The sequence below is a fragment of the Stenella coeruleoalba genome (assembly GCF_951394435.1).
Source record: "Stenella coeruleoalba genome assembly, chromosome: 15".
In the NCBI taxonomy this organism is placed as follows: Eukaryota; Metazoa; Chordata; class Mammalia; order Artiodactyla; family Delphinidae; genus Stenella; species Stenella coeruleoalba.
The window spans coordinates 6,397,532-6,414,064 of record NC_137161.1 but is presented as its reverse complement, the minus strand read 5'-3'; the positions used below and the strand labels follow the sequence as shown (position 1 = coordinate 6,414,064).

The 16,533-nt window shown below is 43.1% G+C and overlaps 1 protein-coding gene across 2 annotated transcripts; it reads left to right on the top strand.

Annotated features, from left to right (window-relative positions):
- Positions 1 to 28: 28 nt before the first annotated feature.
- CSTF1 (cleavage stimulation factor subunit 1) lies at positions 29 to 12,604 on the top strand. Of its 2 annotated transcripts, none has more exons than XM_079944443.1 (6): positions 29 to 364; positions 2,498 to 2,698; positions 4,623 to 4,900; positions 5,065 to 5,262; positions 6,018 to 6,408; positions 9,200 to 12,602. In XM_079944443.1, the coding sequence occupies exons 2-6, from the start codon at positions 2,530 to 2,532 to the stop codon at positions 9,457 to 9,459; spliced, it is 1,296 nt and encodes a 431-aa protein (XP_079800569.1). In that variant the 5' UTR covers positions 29 to 364; positions 2,498 to 2,529; the 3' UTR covers positions 9,460 to 12,602. The 2 variants fall into 2 exon arrangements, with proteins under 2 accessions (XP_079800569.1, XP_079800570.1); XM_079944444.1 differs by having other exon boundaries at positions 30 to 166; positions 9,200 to 12,604.
- The last annotated feature ends 3,929 nt before the right edge of the window (positions 12,605 to 16,533 follow it).

Genomic DNA, 16,533 nt, shown 5'->3' with positions numbered 1-16,533 from the left:
CGCGCAGGCGCACTTGCTTCGCAAGGCCCCGGAAGTGATGGAGGCAAAGGCCCGCCACATCTGCGGCCGTTCTAGCGCCCGCGGTGCTCTCCGGGTCTGACATTTGTCCGTGAGGCAGCAGTCCCTTGGCGTCAGGGTTGCCGCGTTGGAGATAAAGTCGGAGGAGGTGAACGAATCTCTAGAACGCGCCCGTAAGATGGCGAGAAGGGCAGGAGCGAGTGGGGTCAATCGATAGCGCAGCGCTCGGCGCGATGCCCTTTGTGCGTGCGCAGTGAAGGTGCGCCCGGAGCGATCGATTGGGCAGGATTCGCGTCTCCATTTTTCTAGGAGAGAGCGCGGGAGACCGAGAGAGCAGGACGATCCGGTATGGGGGAGCCCTGGGTGCGTGGAATGGCGGGTGCGGTCGGCTAGCGCCTTTGGGGCACCACAGGAAAGACGCGGGCGAGGCGGGAAGAGTCAATAGTGAGCGGGGTGGCATGCGCCCTGAGTTGCCAGGCTGGGCCCGCACTGTCGCTCCTCTTCCTCAAAGGCCTCTCTTTGACCCTCCATTCTTCGCTAGCCTCTAGCTCGGGGTCATAGCGGAGCGTACAGTGAGGGGGCGTTTGTGTTCTCTCCCTGGTCTTCCTTCCAACTACGGGTACAACCAGTCCTGGACTGGTTACTTCCTGTCTTGGGGCCGCAGACCCTTCACCTGCAAATTGGGGGCGGTAATTAGGGCGCTTTCTAGCCCAGCGAACGGAAGTTCTATGGGAGTTGAGAAGCAGGGCTCGTCCTCTCTTTTCCTATTTTAATCTCTTGGTAGCCCTATGATGCGCCTGGCACGAGTGAAGGATGGAATAGTGGTTACGCTGTGGGTTCTGGGGTGGGTAATCCTGGTGGCCACTTTAACCTTGGACGAGTTACGCAGCCACGTTTTACTTGCAGTATTTCCTAACCTCTTTGAGCCGGTTTCATCATCTCTGTTGTGTCCTAATATTGTCTACACAAGCATGGATTTATATATATTTGCTTAATACCCATCAGTAGAGCACAGTAAGAGCTCAGGCTCTGGGTTAGGATCCAGGCTCCGCCATTTACAGGCTGTTGGATCCTGGGTGAGTTAACCTTCCTGTGCCTCCGGTTGCCCACCTCTAAAATGGCATAAGCTGAAGATTGAATGAAGTAATGCATATTAGTTGCTTACACCATGTGTGTTATATGCGGAATGTCTAATGAATTTTAGCTAGTTTATCATTAAGTTTTTAAGGAGCAGTACACGCAGCAATTAGAACAACATCATCTCTGGAGTCAAACCGTCTGCGTTCTAATGCTGGTTCCTCCAGGCACTAATTCTGAGACCTTGGGCAAGTTATTTCCCCTCCTCACCTGTAAACAAGATTACTGGACCTCCTTTATAGGATGTTGTTGAGGATTGAGATGAAACATGGTAAACACATTGGCTATTCTTATCATCAGTAGCCTCAGTAATTCTCCAGAGGGCCTTGGGTAGTTAAAAACACTGTTCCCGCCCCTTTCCTACAGCACCTCCCACTTTCAGAATCACCCCTGTGAAGTGGTGTTAACTGCCCACTCCCCGCCCTTCTTTCTTATATTCTTCTCTCCTGTGCTCTGCCTTCCAATTTTCTTCTGTGCCACAGCTACCTGTCTGCCAGTGACTTTTATTCTTTATCGCTGTTCCCCAGCTCCTGCAGCTTTCCGATACCTGTACAGATCTACACGTGTACAGACATTGATTTTTATAATCAGATTATCTAATCATGTCAACCAATTGGAGTTCTTTTTTTTTTTTTTTTTTTGCATAAACTGGAAACCATCTGTAATTTTCTCTTTTGCTTTCTGAGCCGGAGAGAGAACTTAAACACTTGTAAATCAATCTAAACGCACAGTCCTTCCAGTTTTTCCATTTTTTATAGTTATTTTGGCTGTATCCTATTTGCCAGTATTTTATTCAGCAATGCTTTCCAAAGTATTCTGTAATTAAATTATGTAATGTAACAAGCTCGGTTGCCTTGAAACATGTTTTAAGAATGACCATAACTGACATTAGTAAACATAACAGCTTAGCTGGTAGAAACAGTAGTGTCTAGACGTCCAACAGTAGCAGCTGTTGTACCTATTGCAAACATTAGCCAGGGTTTCATTAACAGAAGAAGTGGAAGATTCTGGGATAGCAGTAAAGAATAAAAATTGCAGGTGGGTAATTTAGCAGAGAAAAAATGTTCATGAAGAGAGGTTCTACTGTAAATATTGGCTAACGTGATTTGAACCATTTCTGTGTGCTGCTGTGCTCAATGCGCTACATGTATCATCTTGTTTAGCCTTCACTGACTTATTTAACAGCTGAGGACCCTGATCTCTGAGAAACGTAGTTGCTGACCAAAGATAATGCTGATAGAGCTGGGATTTAAGCCCTGGAAAGGCTGACCAGATTCCTGTGTTGCTTCTGTGGTTTGCTAGTGCCTCTGCCCCTCATCATCTCCTGTTTTCTCTCTTGCAGCTGGCAGGGAAATTACCTTCCTCTCCTCCAAGATGTACAGAACCAAAGTGGGCTTGAAGGATCGCCAGCAGCTCTACAAGCTGATCATTAGCCAGCTGCTCTATGATGGCTACATCAGCATTGCTAATGGCCTCATCAATGAAATCAAGCCTCAGTCTGTGTGTGCGCCCTCGGAGCAGCTCCTGCACCTCATCAAACTAGGTGACTTGAGAGCGCACGTTCAGTGAGCCCGTGACAAGCGTTCAGACGTTTGTCAGGATTGCTGCCCTTTACTTTTAGTGCCTAGTATGTGTCGAGCACAGTGCTGGGTAATGAAGGAGAAAGCGAAGTCCAGAGTGTGAAGGTTTTGAGCAGGTTCTGGCCTCAGGGTCTTTATGTGAATTATCTGGAGCTTTCTGCCGCTGTATTATTGACTTCAAGTCTCAGCTCAGATGTCGTCTCAGAGTCCTCCTCATTTCTTCTAAAATAACCCGAACATCTTCCCCGTACCTCCGCAAGTGCTCTAAAACAGCAATCCCATTTCCTTTGTAACAGAATCACTGTCTGAAATTTTCTATATTGTTTTGAGTTTCCCACACAGTCCATACCACCTGCCAGAAGACTGCGAGTTGTTTTGCTTTGGGTTTGGGTTTTATTTTTTTGGCTGCGTCAGGTCTTAGTTGTGGCACGCAGGCTCTTTGTTGTGATGTGCAGGCTTCTCTCTAGTTGTGGCGTGAGGGCTCTGTAGTTTGCAGCACGTGGGCTGTCTCTTTGCGGCTTATGAGCTCAGTAGTTCTGGTGCCCGGGCTTAGTTGCCCCGCGGCATGTGGGATCTTAGTTCTCCAACCAGGGATAGAACCCTCATCCCCTGCATTGGAAGGCGGATTCTTTATGACTGGACCCCTGGGAAAGTCCCAGACTGCAAGTTTAATAAAGATATTGAACCTTGTCTTGTTCAACAGTGTGTCCAGGTGCTTGCCTGTGTCATAGAAAGCACTCAGTAAAATACAGAATTGCCAAACATATTTATACTCTTTGACTTGGCAGTGTAAACTGTTCGAATTGGCCTGAGGAAATAAAATGAATTCCACTGAAATGCCCAACAATATGGAATTGGTTGTACATGTTCTCATATTCATAAAGTTGGATCCAACAACATGATGTGGGTGAACGTTTATTACACTGGCCAGGTGTTTATTCCATATGGGTAAATGACCGAGTATGTCACACCACGTTACATATTGTGATTTTATTTGTGTTTTAAGAAATGAAACAACTGTGTGCGTGGAGAAAGGTCCAGAAGAATTCATACCGCCATGTTAACAGTAATTATCTCTGGGTGATATAATACAAGGTTATGTTTGTTTTTTGTTTATCTGCATTTCTGATTTTTCCTATACTAATAAAAATTGTTTATATGATATGTCAAGTTATTTTTCAATTTAAAATGGATTTTCTGGGCTTCCCTGGTGGCGCAGTGGTTGCGAGTCCACCTGCCGATGCAGGGGACACGGGTTCGTGCCCCGGTCCGGGAGGATCCCACATGCCGCGGAGCGGCTGAGCCCGTGAGCCATGGCCGCTGAGCCTGTGTGTCCGGAGCCTGTGCTCTGCAACGGGAGAGGCCACAACAGTGGGAGGCCTGCGTACCGCAAAAACAAAACAAAAAAAAAATGGATTTTCTTGTTAAACTTCAGTTTGTTTAAACCTCAACATTCTTTCAAAGATGTTTCACTAATGTTATTACTAACAATATATCTGACTTAGTGAGCTTCAGAGCTGCTACTAACAGATCTCAACACTAAAAATATTAAAATTCGAAATCGGGAAAAATGGACAATTTAATTACAGAACTGCTCTTTTTCAGTTTCTGTAGTTGTGGTTAAAGTAGAAACTTTTGGAGGCAAGTATCTGGGGAGGTGACTTTACCTGTTGGAACCTAACCTGCCACAACGCCTATTGCCTTACAGCGTTGTCACTGTTTGTGCACCCAGGTCACAATACATAACTTGTACAGTATTAAGTACTGTGCAGCTCCAAGAAAGAGTAAGTTGACATCAGCAAACACCTTTCCCAGTTTGGATCCAGAACTTTGTCCCGTCTTTTTAAAATAACGTTTCTTCATGCCCTTAATTTTTATTCCTTTCAGGAATGGAAAACGATGATACTGCAGTTCAGTATGCAATTGGTCGGTCAGATACAGTTGCCCCTGGCACAGGAATTGACCTGGAGTTTGATGCAGATGTCCAGACTATGTCCCCAGAGGCTTCAGAGTATGAAACATGCTATGTCACATCCCATAAAGGACCATGTCGTGTAGCTACCTATAGTAGAGATGGGCAGTTAATAGCTACTGGATCTGCTGACGCTTCCATAAAAATACTTGACACAGAAAGAATGTTGGCCAAAAGTGCCATGCCAATAGAGGTAAAAATCCTGGTAATATACTTACCATTTGCCTTTTGTTGTTCATTCTTGGGAGAATGAGAGCATAGTTTAAACCAGTTTTAACTTAGCATAGCTGTAGAATGTATACTTTGAGCCAGACAGATTTTGCACTTCAAGATTCTCTTCTCTTCTTGCTGGCCTAGGTCATGATGAATGAGACTGCACAGCAGAACATGGAAAACCACCCAGTGATTCGAACTCTTTACGACCACGTGGATGAAGTCACGTGTCTCGCTTTCCACCCAACAGAACAGATCCTTGCCTCTGGTTCAAGGGACTATACTCTTAAATTATTTGATTATTCCAAACCATCTGCAAAAAGAGCCTTCAAATACATTCAGGTTAGGAATGTTTGGAAAGGATCTGTATGCATTTTTTTCCCTAAATACAATGAGCTGTTGTGTGGCTCTTCTCTTGTTAAAAGTCGTCTCAGTGGTCATCCTGTGAATAGAGAGGATGGCAGCAAGGACGCAGCGCCCACTGCAAATGGCACGGCTCTCATGCTGTCACGCGCCCACCTCTGGCCAGTGAGGATGGCTGCCGGTCACAGATACAGTTCAGAATGCACATCACATTTTAAAGGTTGCAGATTCCTGTTTAAAGACAAAACACAACGAACTTCTCTAACTTAGGGGAATTAAAAAATTATTCAGTTGAAATTCTCAGGTGTTTGCTGGAAAAGCGACATTTGGTGCTCTGTTTTGAATATGCGGTTCAGAAATGCTAATGTTTTTGTAGTGGCTTCCACTTCAATATTTGGAGCCCTGGGACAAATTAAAGAAACTCTTCTTATAGTTTATTTTTATTCATTAATCGTATGTGAATGTGTCATAGATTGATAGTATTCCCTTCTGAGTTCACCCATTGTTTATGTGCAAATGATGAAGCTCACCTGTGATCTTCGGAATAATCTCACCAGTAGATAGTTTCGGAAATCTTTGTTCAGATGGTCCTTTTGTGTATTCCAGAAAGTTCTTTGTTCTTCTCTTACCTGTGTAATATCTAGTCATTGTTTTATGGGTTCTTTGCATCAGCCAAATATTTTCCCCATTTCCTGTGGGTTTAATTGTTCACCACTTGGTCTCTTTCCCAACAGGAGGCTGAAATGTTACGCTCCATCTCTTTTCATCCTTCTGGAGACTTTATACTTGTTGGAACTCAGCATCCTACTCTTCGGCTTTACGATATCAACACATTTCAGTGCTTTGTCTCTTGCAATCCTCAAGATCAACACACTGATGCCATATGTTCCGTTAATTACAATCCTAGTGCCAATATGTATGTGACTGGCAGCAAGGACGGCTGCATCAAATTGTGGGATGGTGTTTCAAATCGATGCATCACCACTTTTGAGAAAGCACACGACGGTGCTGAAGTTTGTTCTGCCATTTTTTCCAAAAATTCAAAATACATTCTGTCAAGTGGAAAAGACTCTGTAGCTAAACTTTGGGAAATATCTACAGGACGAACCCTGGTGAGATACACAGGTATGTGAGAAGTTGATATTACTTCACATTTCTGAGGCATTTTAGTTCCCAGAACTCTTAGATCCTCGAACTAGATCCACACAATAAATCTATGTGGATCAAACAAGAGGCGGAGCTGGAAATAGAACCACAGTTTCTTTGCCCTTCTCAAATGTTAACAGCTAAAATTAGATCTGATTCCATGCAAGTAACACTTGAGAATTAGGTGGTCTGTTTGTAGACCCATGGCCTGCCCACTTCCCGCAAAAACATGAAAGCAGTCCAGAGAAGAGACTCAGTAAGTGAGAGGAAAGATCTTGGCCCATGCCTGAGAGAGGAGAAGGAGCCCCCAAAAGAGACCCCAAGTGTTCCGAACCTAGATATAAAGTGGGCCCTTCAGACAGAAACACAAAATTGTCAGTCTGATTGTCTAATTTATGTTGGTCTCTAATTGTAACAGTTGTGCCTGTGAGCTCTTTTTATGAGATCTGTTTAAATTTATCCTATCACTAGTAGTCAGTGTTTGTCTAATTATTTGATAGTAAGTATTAAAATATTGTCTTTCATTTTCCTGTTCCTTGTAGCAGCAAAGGCTGTTTGGTAGAAAACTTCAGCTAGTTTCCTCTGTTGTGAGATGTTTGTGTCATACACTGAAATTTCCATGACCACAACTTTAAAACTCACAAGAAAACAACACTGTTGTAAGGGACTGCTGGGATGTTAATAAGTGAAGAAAATTGAAGAGTTGGTGACATCTGAACCACTAGGGTGCAGCATAACCTACCATAGATTTACCTCATTGTAACCAGAGTTTGCTTCCTGCCATCTCTCTGGCTTCTGATGTAGATGGTATAGCTAGCAAGTCTTGGGAAGAGTCATTTTTGTTTTACGAATGTTTGGGATGTTTTATGGTTATATGTGGCTGATTGGTTTGTTTTTCTGGAGAATTGGGATTTAATTTTAAAATGAGATTATAATGAATTTATACGCAAATTCCCTCTTTTTCTAATTCACAGTTTAAGACCCCTTCATGTTAGCACTATTGGATCTGCTTTTCCAGTTTTAATCTTTAGTTAGAATTCAGAGGGCTCTTGAAATAATGAAGGAAAGGAAAAACTATCAAGTAAACATTAGAAATTTTGATGTTAAAAGTTAATTTAGGGCTTCCCTTGTGGCGCAGTGGTTGAGAGTCCGCCTGCCGATGCAGGGGACACGGGGTCGTGCCCCGGTCCGGGAGGATCCCACATGCCGCGGAGCAGCTGGGCCCGTGAGCCATGGCCGCTGAGCCTGCGCGTCCGGAGCCTGTGCTCTGCAACGGGAGAGGCCACAACAGGGAGAGGCCTGCGTACCGCAAAAAAAAAAAAAGTTAATTTAAAACGCTATAAACAAAATTAAATGCTGGCTAGGGAAAAAAATATATAGCATAGGTAATAAGCATAGGTCATACGCTGCTCAGTAAACCCAAGAAAAGATGACCAACTTCACTATAAACCTAAGAAATGAATATGGAAGTATCTTTTTGCTCATCAGATTTCAGGAATTTAAAAGATTGGTATTATATAGTATTGATAAACGTTTCAGGAAATCACATATTGTTAGGAATATGATTGGTAAAATACTTCTGAAGGGCAGCTTGGTGTCATATTATCAAAATTATAAATATATATATTTTTGACTTGCTATATCCACTGTTAGAAATTTAACCTAAAAAGATTCTTGGGAGGCATGCACATGCACACATAAAAAGGTATTCATCCCAGCATTATCTGGAGCAGTGGAAAGTTAGATAGAATATAAATGTCCAGAAGAAGCATTGAGAAAATTGTTACATAGCCTTTCACGGCATGCAGCCTTTAAAAATAAATACTCATAGTAATGCTTGTTGAACACTTATACTGCAAAGCTGAATGGGCATTACACCTCATTTTAATCCCTACAACATCTTGTTGGCAGGTGCTGTAATTATCCCTGCAGAGCAGAGGAGACAGTTAAGGCCCAGGGATGTTATTCATTCAAAGTCACATCGCTAATAAGTACTGAGTCCAGATCCAGCACCAAAGTGTGTATTTTTATCTGTTAAGCTATATTCCCTCTTTGTAGGTCTCCACCACAAACTGTTGAATAAAAACTGTATGCCGTATGCCCTGATTTATATAAATTACAAACGCACACAGATTGGAAAAGATATTCACCAAAATGTTGACTGTGTAAAATTATCAGGCAGATTTTTTTTAATAGTTCATATAATACTTGAAACATAAAATATGCTTTTTTTAATTCATGGTGAAAAACAAAAAGCATAGAGTTTCCTCTTGGAGAGTGGCTGTTCATCCATCCCAGTGATTCTAGTCCTAGGAATTTAGTCCTAAAGAAATAATGTGTTCTATACAAAGAATGTTTGTCACAGTATTACAGTTGGATACAAACTAACTGCCTAGCAGGAAAAGAATCATTACCTGATGGTGCTTCCAAACAATGGGATACTTTGCAGCCAGTAAAAACACAACGTACCAACATGAAGTTAGATAATGTGGCACCACTTTTGTATTTTTTTAAGGTGTTTTTATGCCTAAAAATCCATCAGAACATTAATAGAGTCGCATTAGGTGGTGGGCCCAAAGGTGATTTTCTTCTTCATACATTTTTTAGAGTTACCGAAATTGCACAATAAATGTGTATTACTTCAACAATTGTAAAATGCAGTTTTTACGTCAACAGAGCTAATAACAAAAGTAGAACAGTCTGGGCTCTAAGATGTGAACTGGAAAGCTAGCCCTGGTGCCCAGGCCTTAACCTCTCGGTCTCTGCGCAGGTGCTGGCTTGAGTGGACGGCAGGTGCACCGGACGCAGGCCGTTTTCAACCACACGGAGGACTACGTGCTGCTGCCTGACGAGAGGACCATCAGCCTCTGCTGCTGGGACTCGAGGACGGCCGAGCGCCGGAACCTGCTCTCGCTGGGCCACAACAACATCGTGCGCTGTATCGTGCACTCGCCCACCAACCCCGGCTTCATGACCTGTAGCGACGACTTCAGGGCGCGCTTTTGGTACCGGAGGTCAACCACGGACTAGAGCCGCCGGCGTTAAATAGGGTTCTTTCCTCGAGGACTCCGCCCCTCCTTCCCCTTGTGTCCCGCCATCAGCTTCAGTAGTAAGTCATTGTACCATCTTTGGCAGTTGTGCTGCCACCTCTGCGTCCTTCTGGGATTTGTATGAAAGAATCTTTTTTTACCTTGATGGAGAATCATGGTGGAAAATGTTGGAAACACAGATCTGTGCGGTTGTTCTGCAGTCACTGATTATTACAGTGTGATTTTCATCAGTTTTGTAAATACAGGACTTGCTATTTCCCTTGATCATTTGAAGAAGGATGGCGTGTTCAAGTGCTTTCTAGATCCCAAGTGGATCTGTCGTGAGGAACGTTCATTTGGATATTTTGTCAACTCTCGCGCCTGTTTTACATCCCCTTTGTACCTTTCCTTTCAGAATACATTTTGGCAGATACGGGGGCATATGGCTCTGAGAATCAAGAGTTTTATGCCACGTTAAAACCATTTTAGAACATCGATAGTATCAATTCTATCCTAAAGTGACATCACTCTGATAATAAAGTTCAGATCTGCGACGTTACTGGTAACACATTTTTCACTGCAGTGAAACTAATGACCAGCTTTTCCTGAAGATTTATAGGAGGTCTGTCTCCCATCACACGTCCCACATTATCCTTTCACAGCCTAAAATGCTTGTCTTCAGTAAATGTGTTTCTGATGAGATTATTGCCATTTGATAGGAAACATTGAAAATACATCCAGTGTAATCAAAACTAGGTGATCCCGCTATTGCTCTCAGGTGTTGCTCATCTTCAGGAATGATTACTGTCAATTGACTTTGTTCTTATGTAATTTTAAATCTTACTTTTCAGTTCCCTTCAGCATGAGCCGTAACTACTCATCATGGATAGACCCAGCAGCTGCATTCTCAGAAGATTTTTTGCAATTAACGAACTAATACAGGTTTTCTGGTTCTTTAAACTTGACAGTGGTTCTCTGGATTCAACTCTAGCTAGGTCAGAGAGCCCTGAGCTCCCCTTACAGAGAGAAACTTTGGTTTATCATTATCTCCCAATACAAATACCTCATGGTCTGGGTAGGAGTACCTAGAAATACAGTCTGGGATCATTTGATAAAGATACTAAATATGTTAATTGTTTTATGTTACAGGAATTTTATAGTCTTCTGAAGTTTATTGTATAAAAAGTCTGCTTTAGACATCATCCTTAAGGAGCATTTTAACTCTTTGGTCTATAAAACCATTTTCAGCATTCTTAACATGGTAAGTCACAGGTTTTAGTTAAGATTTCCAAAGAGCTATATTTTTTGGTCCGTAGTGAGTTTAAATTTATTTTGTGTTCTCATTTTGCGGTATTTGAGCTTGGCCATCTGTGGGTGCTTTTCTTGTACGACCAAAAGAAACCTATTGGATAGAAACAAGGATAACCAGTTCTACCCCAAAATTACCAACCAAAACTACCCACGTTTTCCATCTTTCAGCCTATGAAACTGTAAAGCAGAGGTTCAACCTTTCTGCTTATTCTCTCTGGCACATGCACTGGGATGACCACACTGTACTCCTGATACAATTTCCATTGGACCTTTTTAACTGTTCATGTATTTAAATGATACTGCCTACTTTTTCCAGCTTTTGGAATAGTCTCAGCAATAGATCTGTAGTTTCAGGACTTCTGTTTACAAGATCAAGATGCTTTTGTGTGTTTCCAAAATAGATTTCTTTTTAAATTTTTTTGCTTTTAAAAATCACATTAATGTTTGAAACTGGTGTAAATGCCAGGTATATTACATGGACTTGGTTTCATCACATCGTTAATTATTGTACCACTTAATTTTACCACATAACACCCTGACATTCAGATGGTGAGTAATATGCAGTTAAGAACTTATAACTTCTATGTTATTTTTTAAAGACATCTGATTTCTAAAATAAACTTTTTGTATATAATGATAATTTAAAGCTAGTGTTTGTGGGGTGTTTTTTTTTTTTTTTTTGGAGCTTGCCTTGAATGTTTCTGTATTTGAACGTAAGCTCTTGAACAGCAGTTGTGACTTTGGACTGACACTTTTCACACTGTTTCTTCAGTGCTTTGTTCTAGAAGGCAGATTTTCGTAGCTTAATCACCTTTAGCTGTGTATCTTTGCTCTTCTATGAATGTACAATTTTTAGTATAATCTGTTTCTTTAGATGGTTCAGAGAAATCTGGCTTTCGCCTTAAGCTTTGGTTTCTCTTAGGAAAGGAGATGTTGGGGGCATCTAAGTCTCAGCTCTGTTGAGGCAAGTCATTTCCAGGCGATAGCTTCCTTTTCTGTGATTGAAGAACTTTATCAAAATCATCCCCAACATGCACTTCAATCACTGAACCTCCTTTTTTAAAAACACATGATATAAACAATTGGGAGAGGGGAAAAACATTTACTTCTTGGGGGACACTTCTTCTACTGAAAAAAACAGCAGGCCAGACAGAACCCTTTCAGTACGAACCTGGATAGAATTTGTTTTTAATCACTAAGTAGATAGCTGAGCTAGCAAGAAAGTGAGGGGGTTTCTGAGGCAGACCCCACACAAAGCACACATCCAGAGGATTAACAGTGACAGAGCTGCCGGTTGCACGAAGGACATTTGTCAGTCCCTTGCAGCCTAAAGATTTCTGGGCTCTGAGTCTTCACGAGGTTAGGAGCTTTGATCAAGACCCATAAAAAAAACCCAGAACCCAAAAGTGGCCCCCTCAGCAAAAGGGCGAACTGGACAAAATCCCCACCTCAGAGAAAGAGGAATCCGGCCCCACACTGCTGGTTCAGGTTTGCAGGGAAGGGTCTGGGGCATTGGCACAGGGGAGGGTCTTCGAGAATCTCATCCACAAACAAGGGTGAACCAATCCACACTACCTATGTGGTTTGGAGAAAAGCAAGCTGAGAATTCCAAGCAGCTCCAGCTGGTAGTGGCCATGAATGCCAGACAGGCCAGCACCGGTTCTCCACGGACGAGCACATCTTAACACCAGGCCTCAATTATTCCTTCTCCCAGAGAGCGCTAGGAGTCACGTGTTCACAAGTGAACATAGGAAGCAGCCACTGTGATGAGAATCAGAAACGGGTCAGACTTAGTGGAATTAGCAGATGCACAATATATATGTAGAACATGTTTGAAGAACTAAAACAATAACTAAAATGGGGCCAAGGATCAAGAGACGTCAAAAGTAACCAAGTGGGTTTGAACAACAAAAGCTATAAAACATTCAGCACGTCCGTAGCTTTCGTACCTCATGTTTTTGCCCTTTTTCTGGAGCCTTTGCCTTTGCCTTGCTACTCCCTTAGTGGGTGTTTTCATCTATGAAGCCTCTTTCGCAGTCATTTTCTGGCCAATTTACTCTTCTCTTCCTGGCTGCTCACCCGCAATGACTACTGGCCTGTGGTGTCATTTTCTGCCCTGGTTTTTCTTGATCTCCCTGTCTGCATTCAGCCTTTTCCTCCAGCTTTACACCCCCTCTCCACCTGCAGTGTTTCCTTTGCATCCTTTTCTTCAAGTCTTGCTCTCATTCTTTTTCCCTCTCAACCTTGGGATCAAAATTCAGGCTCTTAAGCTGAGCTCTCACTAATAATTACAGTAGCTGTAGGATGCCAGTCCTCCCTGTATTATCCCTATACTAGGGTATTTAGACGAATTTCTTGGCAATTTATGAAATCCTACTTTGACCAAAGGAGCTGTTTTGAGCTACATTCATGAGGTTAAAATCTGTCAGATAATAAGGTGATTTTAAAGCAGCAGAGTCTGAAATGTCCTGCCAGGCCTTTAAGGCTTTGGACATTCTGAGTGGTGTTTGGCTGGACTTTAAGAAAAAAGTCAGGTATTGAACTACCACTCATGGAGCTGAATGGCTGAAAGTCCACACGAAAACAGCATGAAAGCATATATAAAGAGCAGTACGCAAAAGCCATCTGCCTTCTTGCACATTTATTTATTTATTTTTAATTTATTTATTTGGCAGTGCCGGGTCTTAGTTGAGGCAAGCGGGATCTTTAGTTGTGGCACATGGGATCCAGTTCCCTGACCAGGTATCAAACCCGGGCCCCCTGCATTGAGAGCATGGCGTCTTAGCCACTGGACCACCAGGGAAGTCCCTGCCTTCTTGCACATTTATTGGGAGCTGTGGAGGTGATCTGACTCCCTAGGTTCTGAAAAGAAAATCAATTCAAAATACCGTTCTCGGGAATTCCCTGGCGGTCCAGTAGTTAAGACAGAACTCTGCATTTTCACTGCCGAGGGCCTAGGTTCAATCCCTGGTTGGGGAACTAAGATCCCGCATGACACGCAGCCAAAAAAAAAAAAATATATACTGTTCTCAGTGGTACATTAGTTAAGAGAGGAGGGGTGGGAATTACCTCATTAGAAGCTCTCTCACTTGGTTCTTTTGAATTCTAACCGTTTCAAACTTCCGCCTGCAGTATATTGCGAAAACCACCCAATTTTCTAGAATGGTCAACTCTCGCAATATTTGTGCACGTAAGAGACTCATTTGCCCTAAGATGTAAATATGAACGGATTGCAGCAAAATGTCTACAGCCTTTCATTCAGAAAAATCTTAGCAGGGTCAAATAGGAGTCTGAGAACTCAAGCCCCTTGTTCACAAAATACTACACTAAATATCTATGTAGGGGTGAGTATTTAATTTCTGGGCCAAATCCTATTACATTTGTATCTTGGATTTTGGTTCTGATTGTTTTTCCTTAAAAAGGCATGCAGGGACTTCCCTGGTGGCGCAGTGGTCAAGAATCCGCCTGCCAACGCAGGGGACACGGGTTTGATCCCTGGTCTGGGAAGATCCCACATGCCGCAGAGCAACTAAGCCCATGCGCCACACTACTAAGCCTGTGCCACGATTACTGAAGCCTGCGTGCCTAGAGCCCGTGCTGCAAAACAAAGCCACCGCGATGAGAAGCCCGCGCGTCACACTAGAGAAAGCCCATGCACAGCAACGAAGACCCAACACAGCCAAAAATAAATAAATAAATGAAATCAATTTTTTAATAAGACATGCAAATTACAGCATTCTAATCTGTGTAGGGACCTTTGAGGTCAGCCCTTCAGTATAGGGAAGAATTACTGTCTGGAGTTTGAGAAGGTGATAGGGACCGTCCAAATTTGAGTTGGTGTGAAATCTGTCTGTTGTCTTTTTTGTGTGTGTGTGGTACGCAGGCCTCTCACTGCTGTGGCTTCTCCCATTGCGGAGCACAGGCTCCGGACGCGCAGACTCAGCAGCCATGGCTCACGGGACCAGCCGCTCCGCGGCATGTGGGATCTTCCCGGACCGGGGCACGAACCCGCGTCCCCTGCATCGGCAGGCGGACTCTCAACCACTGCGCCACCAGGGAAGCCCTGTTGTCTTTTTTTGTTCATCACTGTGTGACCTTGAGTGAGTATGTCCATCCTTTCTTTTTACTTTTTTTCAAATATATACGAAAGTCAATAATACAGTAGAAACAATGGTTGCCAGGGGCGGGGGTAGGAATGACCCCCTGTCATGAACAAGGAATGACATGAACAAGGAATGACAGCTGACGGGTACGGGCTTTCTCATTGGGGTGACGAAAACGTTCTGGAATTAGTGGTGATGGTTGCACAACTCTGAATATACTAAAAAACACTGAATCGTACTTTTGTGGTATGTGAATTATATCTTAATAAAGCTGTTATTTTTTTAAATTCAGTATCAGCAGTACAGTACAGTGAATCCCCATGGACTCATCACTCAGACTCCCCAATCTTCAACTCACGCCCAGTATTGTTCTACCTATACCTCTATCTACTTTCCCCTTGAATTATTTTGAATTTTCAAATTTTATCTGTAAATATTGCAGTATATATCTCTGAGAGATAAGGACTTTTTAAAATGCAATCATAACATTTTTCCATCTCAATATATATGTGGAAACATTGAATCTTGGTTTAATAAATTCCCACTCTGGAAACATGAACCTCAGCCTTAGCTGGACAGTGCTTGCCTCTTCCTCATCTGAGGTGCTACATGGCCCATGGCCGCCGACACAGAGGAGCTGCTAGAGCCAGAAGAAAAAGCAGGAGGGAAGAGGTGCACCCAAGAGAAACACCCGGATTCACATTTAACAACATGGAAATCACCTGCTATTTTGCAGTGGCCTTTGCCTCACAAATATCACCTGTTATATGCATTGCAGTGGTACTACTTTAATGATTTGTCTCATCTGTAAAGACTAACAGGATAAAATACTTCTGTTAGTCCAGGGTCTATACGGCTCTGCCCCAGCTTCTCGTACCTTGCCTTCCTCGTGAAGCCTTCCCTAAATTACTCCCCCACTCTCCCATCTCTGTCCTCCTCTCTATGGATCTCCACCTTGAGCTTGTTGCCAAGTCAGTTTGTGATCGTTCTGTGCGATCACCGTTCCCTCCCTGTTAACTGCTCCCATCAACAGCATGTCAATTACTTGGCACTGCAAGTTAACTTCCAACACTGGTAACAATTTAAAATATAGGTCCTGGGGACTTCCCTAGTGGTCAGGTGGCTAAGACTCTACACCCCCAATGCAGGGGGCCCAGGTTCAATCCCTGGTCAGGGAACTAGATCCCACATGCCACAACTAAGAGTTCGCATGCTGCAACTAAAAGATCCTGCATGCTGCAACTAAGACCTGACACAGCTAAATAAATATTTTTGAAAAGAAATAAATAAAATAAAATATAGATTGTCTCAGCCAGAAGTCAGTTAGCTATTTCCACCTGTAAATCCTTCCTGGTGCTCAGACTTGTAGGGGCTACATGTGGGATAGCCTGCAGACAAGACAGTAAGTGCTGTAATCACAGGAGAACGATGAGAGAGACAGCCCATTGGAGGTGGAAGCTGAGCCCCGCTGGGAAGGATGGGTACCCGTTTGTTTATGTGAAATAAAAGTGTGAACATGCCTAGCAAGGAATCTGCTCTCCTGTGGGTCCTCTCTGGATGTTTAGTCTGAACTTAAGGAAAGTGGAAAGACTTAGCAAGTCGTCCCGAACTGTGTGAACTAGTGTGGCATCACGTGGGTGGGTCGGTGAGATTTGAGAGAT